This window comes from Puma concolor, chromosome C1 (assembly GCF_028749965.1).
Source record: "Puma concolor isolate L17-30 chromosome C1, mPumCon1.1.hap2, whole genome shotgun sequence".
Classification (NCBI taxonomy): domain Eukaryota; kingdom Metazoa; phylum Chordata; class Mammalia; order Carnivora; family Felidae; genus Puma; species Puma concolor.
In genome coordinates, this window is record NC_141674.1 from 92816512 (window position 1) to 92828638 (window position 12127).

Consider the following 12127-nt stretch of genomic DNA (forward strand, 5'->3'; position numbering starts at 1 on the left):
CAGTTTCTTACAAAACTAAACACACTCTTACCATACAATCCAGCAATCACGCCCTTGGTATCTACCCAAAAGAGCTGAAAACTTATGTCCACACTGGAGCCTGGGTGACTCAGTCAGTTGACGGTCTGACTCCTGATTTCCACCCACGTCATGATCTCTTGGTTCATGAGATGGAGCCCCACATCAGGCTCTGGGCTGAAAATGCTGAGCCTGCTTGGGATCCTATCTCTCTCAAAATAAATAAACTTAAAAAAATTACAACCACACAAAATCCTGCACACAGATATTTATAGCAGCTTTATTCATAATTGCCAAAACTTGGAAACAACCAAGATGGCCTTCAGTACGTGAATGGATAAGTAAACTGTGGTACATCCAGACAATGGAATATTATTCAGCACTAAAAAGAAATGAGCTATCAAGCTCTGAAAAGACAGAGGAAACTTAAGTGCATATTACATATTACTAAGTGAAAGAAGCTAATTTGAAAAGAGTACATACTATGATCCTAGCTATATGACATTCTGGAAAAGGCAAAACTATGAACACATTAAAAAGATTGGTGGTTGCCAGGGGGTTGGGGGAAAGGGTAGAAGAATGAATAGGCAGAGCACGGGATTTTTTTAGGGCAGTGAAAACGATCTGTATGATACTATAAAGATAGACACATGTCATTATACATTTGTCCAAACCCACAGAACACTACCAAAAGTGAATCCTAAGGTAAACCATGGACTTTGGGTGATAATGATGTGTCAATGTAGGTTTATCAATTGTAACAAATGTACAACTCTGGTGCCAGATGTTGATAATGGGGGAAGCTATGCATGTGTGGAGGGAGGGGGTATATGGGAAATCTCTGTAACTTCATTTTGCTGTGAACCTAAAACTGCTCCAAAAAATTAATTAATTTTTTTTAATTCACAAAGAAAATTTAATTCAACCATTATCTGTTAGCTCTTGCTCCATTTATTCACCCTGTCAAGTACTGACAACATAAAGAGGCCTGTCACATGTCCATGAAAAACACCCACAGGTTTGCCTCTAGGAGGAAGTTATGCTATGGTTAGTTCTAAGTACCACAGTAGGCTTTGCAATAAACAGCCCCCCCCAACCCCGACCCCAGCCAGAGCTGTTGAGCAGTGGTAAACATTTAATGCTGTTTCATTAGATGTGCTGTGGCCCCATCAAGAATGAATTCTCCCACAAAAGGGAACTGCACAGTCCACAGGTTCCCTGTGCACTGCAGAGAAGGCACGTACTCACAAAGAGTCATAGAAGACAGACATCCAGACAGGACACAAGAGTCCAGTGGTCAGAGGAGAAAAGACAAAAGTAATGGCCAGAGTAATAAGGAAAACTGACAGAATCTTACAGAACTGATAGGAGGAAGCAAAAAATAGAGCTGACAGTTTCATCTAATAAAAGGGCAACTATTTTTGTTGAATAGCTAGCTCTTCCCACTTTTAAAAATTACCCTGTTCCTTATTTGCTTATAATTACCCCCCACCCATCCATCCAACACAGACCTCCTATACAGAAAGCTGTGAGGACACGGTTGTGGGACCCTGTCTGTCTTGTTCACCACTATGTCCCCAGTTCATTGAACAGTGTCTGGCACTACTCCAAAGCATTAATTGAATGATATTAATATTTGTGCTACCTACTATGTAGGTCTTACCATTCTTAGTTTACATTTCAGGTTTCCAGGCATTAAATAGCTCACCCAAGGTCACAAGTGGTCTAACTAATTCCACAGCTCATAATAATAACCACCACACACATTGCACCAGTGAATGAAATAGGTATGATCGTCTACAGTTCAGAGTGGGGCATCAAACTTTCTCAACAAATCCTTTCGCTGTGTTCATAGGTCCTGTCCAGTAAAGAAATAATTCTGGGGTGCCTGGGTGGCTTAGTCGGTTAAGCACCCAACTTTGGCTCAGGTCATAATCTCCCGGTTTATGAGTTCAAGCCCCGTGTTGAGCTCTGTGCTGACAGCTCAGAGCCTGGAGCCTGCTTCAGATTCTGTCTCCCTCTCTCTTCACCCTTCCCCCACTCATTCATTCATTCATATTCTCTCTCTCTCTCTCTCTCTCTCTCTCTCTCTCTCTGTCTCAAAAGTAAGTAAATGGGGGCGCCTGCGTGGCCTAGTCGGTTGAGCATCTGACTTCGGCTCAGGTCATGATCTCACAGCTCTGTGAGTTCGAGCCCCACATCGGGCTCTGTGCTGACGGCTCAGAGCCTGGAGCCTGCTTTGGATTCTGTGCCTCCCTCTCTCTCTGCCCCTAACCCACTCGCATTCTGTCTCTGTCTCTCTCAAAAATAAATAAACATTAAAAAAAAATAAGTAAACATTTTTTAAATAAATAAAAAGAAAGAATTCTGAGTGCACTAGGGTAAAATTATACAGGTGAGCTGAAGCCTTGAACAAATGGGTAATAATTTACCAGGCAGAAAAGAGGAAGTGAGAGCAATGCCAAGCAGAGAAAAGAAAATAAAGAGACAAGTGTCCATGGTTGTGGCCCAATCAGGGAAACAGAATGTTGGGGTTTGGGAAGAAGACTAACAGGTAGACTGCTACCAAAATGGAATGGGTATTTTATGCCTTAAGAAAGACTTCTTCCATTTTTTTCATTCTTTCCAAAATAAAGATGTCATCCCTTGAGGGATAAGATTTTAGAATATAAGGAGAAAAAACAAAAGATACAGATGTTATATATTTTAGAACATTTGACATAAATGTATTTGGAATTCATTGTTTTTCTTATACCATAATCTCCCTGCTATGATGTCCTAAAATGTACCTCTATGATTTCTTTATCATATTCTCTTTAGTAATAATGTTTCCGACAACTGAAATGCTAATGAAATAAATTCCTCTTGTTAACAGAGGAATTATGTCATGGAGTAAAACCCTGAAAAGAAATTGCATGCAAAGCAATACACATTTGCTAAGCTACTGTTTTTGTATGTGACCCTATTCCATCTGTAGTTGTAAATATAAAATTTATAGACAGAGAATCAAAACAATCATAGCATGTCAGAGCTGGAAGACCCCTTAAATCAGGCTGTCCAGTCCAACCACCTGTCAGACACTGCCTAATCGTTTAGCATACACTCAAAACCCATTAGGACAGAGGGTCCTCAAGTCCATCATCTAGTACCTGTGACATCACATTTTAAAGGCTTTTCTACATGAACTTTCATATCCAGTCACATGTGATCTTGACAAGAGCTCAGTCGGTTAAGTGTCCAACTCTTGATCTCAGCTAGCATCTTGATCTTAGGGTTGTGAGTTCAAGCCTCATGTTGGGTGTGAAATCTACTTAAAAAAAAAAAAAGATCTCTGTCCAAGAAAGATATTTGCATTTTAAGAATAATGAAAGTAAAGCAAAGGGTTAAGTGACTTGACCAGGACTACACAGTCACACCACGTAGGGACCTCGTTGGCCATGCTACTTCCCTTCCTGCTCTCGGCAGTCTCTGCTGTGAGAGTCCTAGACCCCTTATGATGATAAATCTCTCCTAAGAAAGTTACAGTAAGACTTGATGCGCATGAAAATATGGCAAACAACTTAGTTTTAAAACTGCCTGTAATTTACCTGCTTAACTAAACAGATTTGTTAAATCAGCCAACTCTGAACCTGGATACAGGAATACCTTCATACTGTATGAAACCTGACCCCCATTCTCCTCCACATACTACTAAAAGAGGAGTCACTAAAATGATGCCAAGATTGGAGAAGGAGGAAAAATATCTGTAAAATCCTTTGGGCAAGATCCCCTTTTTTCATTTTATTGCCTGAATTCAAAATTTGGGGCATTTGTTGTTTTTTTCGTTTTGGTTTGGTTTTGGCCCTACACTGTTCCAAATTCTTCCAAATTCTTCTTCTAAATTGAAACAAAATAAGCATAATTCCAGCTAAAACTGCTGACTCTTCCCCATCAGTTTATTTTCCTCAGAATTTCCATTTGGGTAAATTAAAATTCAGATTATTTCCTCTATTCTTTAATGTTCTAAAACTTGTTCCTTAGAGTACCTCAAATGGCATCCAAACATTGGGACTGTATTTTAGAATGCTCTAATGTAGCCTTTGACGAAAAACAATAAGGAGGAGGAGAGGGAGGAGGAAAAAATAGAAAATACTCTAGGAGCGCCTGGGTGGCTTGGTCAGTTAAGCATCCGACTTCGGCTCGGGTCATGATCTCACGGCTGTGGGTTCAATCCCTGCATCAAGCTCTGTGCTGACAGCTCAAGCCTGCTTTGGATATTGTGTCTCCCTCTCTCTCTCTCTCTGCGCCCCACCCCCACCCCCACTCGTACTCTCTTTCAAGAAAAATAGACATTAAAAAACAATTTTTTTTAAAAAAAGAAAATATTCTAAAAAGCAGAACTTGCTTTGAAATCTTTTCCCTGGGTAGTTTTGCAACACTTAGTAATGGTTAGCTGTACTCCTTAAGACTCTCTTTTACACTCTACTTTTATATTCCATATTCTTTCCATTTAAGGTCTAAAAGAACTTAAACAGAAATCTGCTGTCTTCTAATTACTGAATTCATTACAAACGCTTGGAAACATGGAGAGGAGATATTATCAGATGGAAATTTAGAGAGATTTCACTTCATGCTGAATATTTGTCTTAGCTGCAAACTATTAGGCTTCCCTTGAAGAGTCACCTCATAGTTCTCATTTCTAGGTACTCAAGTAAATAATCTCCCCAATCCTCGACATTATGCAAACCCTTGACCTATGCCTCTGAAACTCTCCCCCATACAGACTGACCATGTGATCCTAATTCCAACTACTTGGTTAGCTACTGTTTCCCAGGCTTGCTTTAACCCTCTCTTCCTCCACTTATTTCCCACACGGCCACCACAGTGATCTTCCTTTTAAAAACATCAGTCTGCCTGTGTCCCGCTCTTACTTAACACCTCTCAAGGCTCCCATTGCTCATATAAAAGCCAAACCATTCAACAGGCCCAAAATGTCTTTGAGGATCTGGCCTGTCTTCCTCTGATATGACACTAATTTTTCAAGAAGACCAACCAGGCACTAAGTGGAAAGTCAGCTGTACTGAGGCCTTCTGTTCTGGAAGGGGCACCTGGCTCATCCTCACAGGAACAGATAACCTCCTCCAGGTAGGGGTTTCCCTTTCCCCTATCTGGAGGCTTATGGAATACCTGATTGACAGGCCTGAAATCCCCACATAACACAGCGTCTGACCAGGGAATCTGCTTCATAGTAAAAGAGGTGTGGAAGTAGGCCCATGACCAAGGGATCCACTGGCGTATTACACACCACACTGTCCAGAAGCAGCCATCCTCACAGGATGCTAGAGGGGCCTACTGAAACCATAACTGAAGCACTGAGGAGACAATATTTGGCCAAAGTGAGTTGCCACCCTTCAGGATGCAGTATATGTATGAGATGAGAGACCTCTGTATGGTTCTGTGCCCCCAACAGGAAAAAAACGTGAGTTCAGGAACCAAGAGGTAGGAGCAAGAGCAGTCACACTTACTAGCATTCCATGTGACCCACTGGGAGACTTTTTGCTTCCTGCTCCCACAACTCTGGGCTTTACAGGGTTAGTTTCTAGTCCCCAAACAGGGAATACAGCAAGGGTCCCCCTGAACCACAGCTACAGCTACCACCAGGACACTTGGAACTCCCTGTGTCCAGGGACCAACAGGCAAGAAAAGAAGTCATTGCTTTAGTAGGTTTCAGTTGACCCCGATCAGCAGGAGACAGGGCTGCTTTTATGCAATGGAGACAAACAGGAATAGGTATGGAACTTAGGTGACCCATGTGGACACCACAAACGCTACCTGGTACTCCACTGCCCAATTAGAACTGTGAATGGACACAAGCAGCAACACTGGCTTGAGAAGCTCAGACCCCTGACAAATGAAGGTTTGGGGCACACCGGAAGTCACAAAGACCTGCAGGTATTATAGCTGAGCATGAGTGGAATTTAAAGGAGACAGTCAAGAGGCGCCTGAGTGGCTCAGTCGGTTAAGCGTCTGGCTCTTGACTTGGGCTCAGGTCATGATCTCACGGTTGTGGGACTGAGCCTCACATCAGGCTCCACACTGAGCATGGAGCCAACTTGAGATTCATTCTCATTCTCACTCTCTCTCTCTCTCTACCCCCGCCCTCCGGCTCACTCTCTTTCTCTCTCAGAATAAATAAATAAACATTGTTTTTAAAAACTAGACAGTCAAGAAGGGAAATGAGTACCAGCTGTGACTGGAATGGAGACTGTAGTTTGTCCCACTGACCTCCCTGAGAAACAGAGAGAGAGAACAATGAGGAAGTATTCCCCACAATGATGTAGAGAAGCAGATTTGCGTGGCACAAGGAGAGGTCTCTGGTGCCTAGGTCAGATCACCCGTGAAGGGAAACTGATGTGGGAGCAGAGCTGACTGACGGCTGGCCTTGCCACACCCTTGGACCCTGCTGCCACAGCTCTGACACCAAGTATGTGCTTGCCCTGGGCTGCTCCAACCAAACACTGGCCACAGTAGGGGACCAGCACAGGGCAGCCTGTGACACAGGACTCCACTGACAACATTTGCCCTGTGACTCCCTATTATCTTAGCTGAGACTTTCTAAGAACACTGCTTTGACCTAAAGTTGTTCCAAAATCATTCTTTCTTCAACTCTTCTAACAGGGGTTAAATTTATGTCATGGTCTTAAGACCCCCTCGACTTACTCCTTTTTTCGTCCTCCTTACCCTTCACAAGCATTGCTCCCAATAAATCTTTTGCACACTCAATCCCATCTTGGGTTTCTTCCCCTAAGAAGACCAGAACTGACAGTACAAGAGAAGTTCAACACAAGAGGTGATAACATGGGATCTGGCAACTGGCTCACTCATCACCCAACCGGCAAAGAGCCCTGAGTGGACTATGGCACAAGAATAATGTTTTGCACAAGGTGGGAGCCCAATGCTGATGATTTCCCAGTGGTGATCTGGGAAATGACTGTTTGAGGACGACACTGTGGTATAATAATTCAGGCATTTGAAAAATATGCTATAAGGGTAGGCAAGACAGTGTACTGATAAAAGGATCAATTTACCAGGAGGATACCAAAATGCTAAATTTGAACACACCAGTAGTATAGTCCACTATATAGTCTATTTTTAAAATATAAAAGGGAAAATTGACAGAATTATAAAGAGAAGTTGGCAAATCCACAATCACAGAGGGAGCTTTTGACATCTTTCATGACAGATTGTAGTAACAATAGTCAATAATTTAAAGGCTAGGGGCACCTGGGTGGCTCAGTCGGTTGAGTGTCCAACTTTGGTTCAGGTCATGATCTTGCAGTCCATGAGTTTGAGCCCCATGGTCAGGCTCTGTGCTGACAGCTCAGAGCCTGGAGCCTGCTTCAGATTCTGTGTCTCTGTCTCTCTCTGCCCCACCCCTGTCTCTTTGCCTCTCTCTCAAAAATAAATAAACATTAAAAAAATTTTTAATAATAATTTAAAAGCTAATTGTTGGGATGCCTGGGTGGCTCAGTCAGTTAAGCACCCAACTCTTGATTTCAGCTCAGGTCATGAAATAAGGGTCGTAGGATCGAGCCCCATGTCAGGCTCCACGCTGAGCATGGCGTGGAGCCTGCTTAAGATTCTCTCTGCCCCTCCCCAACTCATGCTTGCTCTCTCTAAAAATAAATAAATAAATAAATAAATAAATAAATAAATAAATAAATAAATTTTTAATAAAGGCTAATGGCTGATTGCTTATTAGGTACCAGGCAGTTTTATAAGTACTTGACATATTTTAATTCATTTATTCTTCACAATAACCCTATGATATAGGAACTAATGTTGCTTCTGTCACAGTTGAGGAAACTGGGGCAAGAGAGGTTAAGAAAATTGTCCAGAAAGGGATGAAGCCAAAATTGGTAAAGGGGAGTTACAGAATGAATAAGTCACAGGGATGAAAACCACAGCATAGGGAATATAGTTAATGGTATTGTAATAGTGTTGTATGGTGACAGATGACAGCTACACTTGTGAGCACAGCAGAACATACAGAGTTGCTGAATCACTATGTTGTACACCTGAAACTAATGTAACATTGTGTGTCAACTATACTTCAATTAAAAAAAGAGAGAGAAAAAGAACATTGTCCAAAGTTAACTAGTTAAGTAGCAGAACCAAGATTCAAACCCAGACAGTTTGCTTAGATTTCTCCTATTTTCTTATGCATGTAAAAAGATGTGTATCTGACAAAACTATGAAGACAATAAAAAGATCAGCAATGGGGGACAGGGATGAGCAGGCAGAGCACAGAATTTTTAGGGCAGTGAAAATTCTCTGTATGATATTGTAATGATGGATACATGTCATTATACATTTGTCCAAAACTACAGAATATACATTCCTAGAGTGAACCCTAAGGTAAACTATGGGCTTTGGGTGATAATGATGTGTCAATGTAGGTTCACTCTTGGTTTAAAAAAAGCACCATTCTGTTGAGTGATGTTGACGATAGGGGAGGCTATGCATATCATGTGTGTAAGGGCAGAGGGTATATGGGAAATCTCTGTACCTTCCTCTCAATTAAACTTAAAAATTGATCTTAAAAAATAAGTCTTCATTTAGAAAAAAAAAGATGTTTCTCTTATTTTATCCAGCATTTCTTTGTATCTTGCAATAGGAGGATTTTTTGGTTATCTTGTCCTACATAGGCTGGAAATACAAGTACTAACAACTGCTTTACCCTTAAATTTTATCTTTTTTTCTGCAATTATTTCAAATGGGCCTCTGCCTTGTTTAGGCTGTTTCAAATCACAGGCCTAAATATTTTTGTATTACAGTGTTTAGGTGACTAAGACATGACCCTTATCTTCGAGATGGTTGGTCTTATTGGAGGGCACAGGCAGTAACTGAAAATAATACCTTTTGAAAATGATAACAGTAGTGACATGTGAGACAAATGACTTACACATAGTAGGGTGTGATCAACTCTTCTATAGAGGGTGGCCCAAAAAGGCTCATCTCAGAGGAGGTGATACTTATAAAAACAAAACAAAAACCTCTTTTTCCCCCTAATCATAATAATATACAATTATTTTTAAAAATTGAATACAAAAATTGTGAAGAAAAAAGTAAAAAGGTAATTTAACTCCAGTCATCCATAAATAACCATTATTGACCTTTTTTTTAAAGTTTATTTATTTTGAGAGTGTGCAAGCAGGGTAAGGGTAAAGAGAAAGGGAAAGAGAATCCCAAGCAGGCTCCACACTGTCAGTGTAGAGCCCAATAAGGGGCTTGAATTCATGAGCCATGAGATCATGACTCAAGCTGAATCCAAGTCAGAGTTTAACTGACTGAGTCACCCAAGTGCCACTACCATTATTAACATTTTATTGAAGAAGTCAAGGGGCACCTGGGTGGTTCAGTCAGTTAAGTGCTGGACTTCGTCTCAGGTCATGATCTCAGTCTATGAGTTCAAGCCCCACATTGGGCTCTGTGCTGACAGCTCAAAGCCTGGAGTCCACTTCAGATTCTGTGTCTACCCCCTCCCTCACTCACACTCTGTCTCTCTGTCAAAAATAAATAAATATTTTTTAAAAAAGAAGTCAAAAAAGAGTGCTGGGAATAGTTAATAATATCTAGCATAAGCACAGGGAGTAATACTATATATGTGTATATGTATGCATAAAATACATTTTATGCTTATGTATATGTGTGTGATAGCGATAAATATATGCCATCCTATTCTATGTTTGCATTCACATAATTTTATACAACTTACTTTATAATTTGTTCATATATAAACTCTGGAAAACTAAAGGCATTTTTTATTTCTGATTTTAAGTTCTTATTTTCTTAATCAACCTTACCAGAGGTTTGTCTATTTTATTCATATTTTCAAAGAACCAACCAAAAAAGCGTATCTTTGGAAATTTAAAGCACACATTTAAATAATTCACGGGTCTGGGGCACCTGGGTGGCTCAGTTGGTTAAGTGTCCGGCTTCAGCTCAGGTCATGATCATGGTTCTTGGGTTCGAGCCCCGCATCAGGCTCTGTGCTGACAGCTCAGAGCCTGGAGCCTGCTTCGGATTCTGTGTTTCCCTCCCTCTCTGCCCCTCTCCCACTCACATACACACACTCTCTCTCTCGCTCGCTCAAAAAAATTAAAAAATCTAAAAATTAATAAATAATTCATGGGTTAATGATGAAATCACATTGGAAATTAGAAAATACTTGGAACTAAATAACAAAAATACAAATTTGTGGGATGCAGCTAAAAAAAGTGATTAAAGGGATACTGTAGTTCAAAATTAAGTCATCAAGCATTCAACTGAAAAAATTAGAAAAAGAGCAAATGAGTAAGCCCCAAGAAAGCAGAAGGAAAGACACAAATTAGTGGGAAAAAAATAACAAAGAAACCATCAGCAAAAAGTACCAAACGTTCATTCTTTCAAAGTATAAATAAGAAAAATCTTTGACAAAATTGAAAGAGGGGGGTGGAGATCAATATCAGAAATGAAATTGAACAACTTAATGACACATAGTCAGAACTTTTTAAAAACTGTAAGTGAATATTATGAACCTTGGACAAAATAGACAGTTTTCTAAAAATTGTAACTTACTAATAAGCCTGACCTCGGTAAGAAATAGTAAACTAACGGGGGGCCGGGAACTACTAAAGACATTGAACGAGTAGCTTAAAATGTAACTGTGAAACAGTTGTTGGCTCTTATAGTTTAATCACCTTCCCTCTTGGGATAGGGAATGTTGAAGTGTCCTCTTATGTTTCAGAGCAGTTGGCGAGGTTCCAAGTATCCCCACCCCGCTAAGGGGGCTGAACTTCAGAGGCACAATCAAAATGACTCATAGGAGTTGAAACTGCTCAGCGACAGGCCAACCCTTTAGGTCAATATATGTACTGAGGACATTAAGAAGGTCTTAAACAAGGGAATGTTGCCTGTCCTCAACAGTTAGCTGGCAGGAAACACACGGTTGGTTTTCACAAGTTCTGAAACACTAGACAAAACTAGCTGGTGTAACAAAGCAGCTTCTGAGTGTCACAAAGTGTGAGCCTTTTTTACAGAACCTGGAGCCCACGTAAGTCTGAGAACTTGAAAAACAAACAACAACAAAAACCCGAAAGAAACAAAAAACTTAATGAGAGCTAAAAAAAAAAAAAAAAAATTGTTTATGATTAAATTTTGCAAAAAGGCAGGTGAAAGAGCCGGGATGCATTCACACAAAAGTACTGCGGTACAGACGTTTTAAATCGTTAGAGCGGGCTACAGTGTTCGCTGCGCTAACTTCCTTTGGAAAAATACCAGGAGGCTTTCAGGTGACGAGCACCGGTCCCGGGGGACCCTGGCCCCGCGCCCCATTCCCGAGCTTCGGCACCCGATCGCCGGCTGGAAGCCGCACAGTTCCGCCTTCCTTGCAGCCCGCACCCAGAATCTCCGCAGCCCTCCCGGCCCTCCCGCTGCGCCCAGCAGCCACCCACCTCCTCGCCATCCTGGCCCAGGGCGACGCCCAGGCCCTTGAGCCCCTCCTGCAGCTCGCCGATGTCCACCACGCCGTCCCCGTTGCGATCCAGCTTCTGGAAGAGGGTCTCGAAGCGCGTCGGCGGCGCCGCGTCCTGGCAGGCCGCCGCGGGCAGCACGAAGCCCCGCAGCCAACGCAGCATGGTCCCGGAGGCGCGGGGCGGCGCAGCCCAGGGGAGTCACCGGGGCGAGGACTCGGGGGGTGGCGGGTGCAACGAGGACCAGCGTCCCGGCCGCCGCCTGGCTGCGAGGAGACAGCCGGGTGCAGGGCGCAGGAGCAAAGACCCCAACCCAGCCCGGCTTGTCGCGCAGGGAGTGGCCGCGCCAGCTGCTGCTCGGGGAGGAGCTCGCCCGGCGCTGGCCTCCCTTAGAGGCGTGGAGGGGCGGGCCTAGCGCTGCCTAGAGCCGAGCAGGAAGTGAAAGGGCTGCCGTGGATCTCCGGAGGGGCGGTGGCAACGGGGCTGGGGAAGGAGCGGGGGGGGGGGGGGGGGGGGGGGGGGGGGGGGGGCGGTGGGGGGTGCGGGGAGGAGGAGGTCTGCTCGCGCCCAGTGGAGCTGTCAGAGGTGTAAGTTCGAGGAGCAAGCCCCCAGAGGCT

General features: G+C 42.9%; 1 protein-coding gene across 1 annotated transcript in view; it reads right to left on the reverse strand.

The window, feature by feature from the left end:
- Positions 1–11819, reverse strand: part of LOC112869352 (mitochondrial adenyl nucleotide antiporter SLC25A24) — a 60506-nt gene extending 48687 nt beyond the window's left edge. Inside the window, exon 1 of the mRNA XM_025932468.2 lies at positions 11493–11819. Within this exon, the coding sequence (XP_025788253.1) occupies positions 11493–11675 (183 nt within the window). The 5' untranslated portion in view covers positions 11676–11819. The remainder of the gene's footprint in view (positions 1–11492) is intronic.
- Positions 11820–12127: the final 308 nt, after the last annotated feature.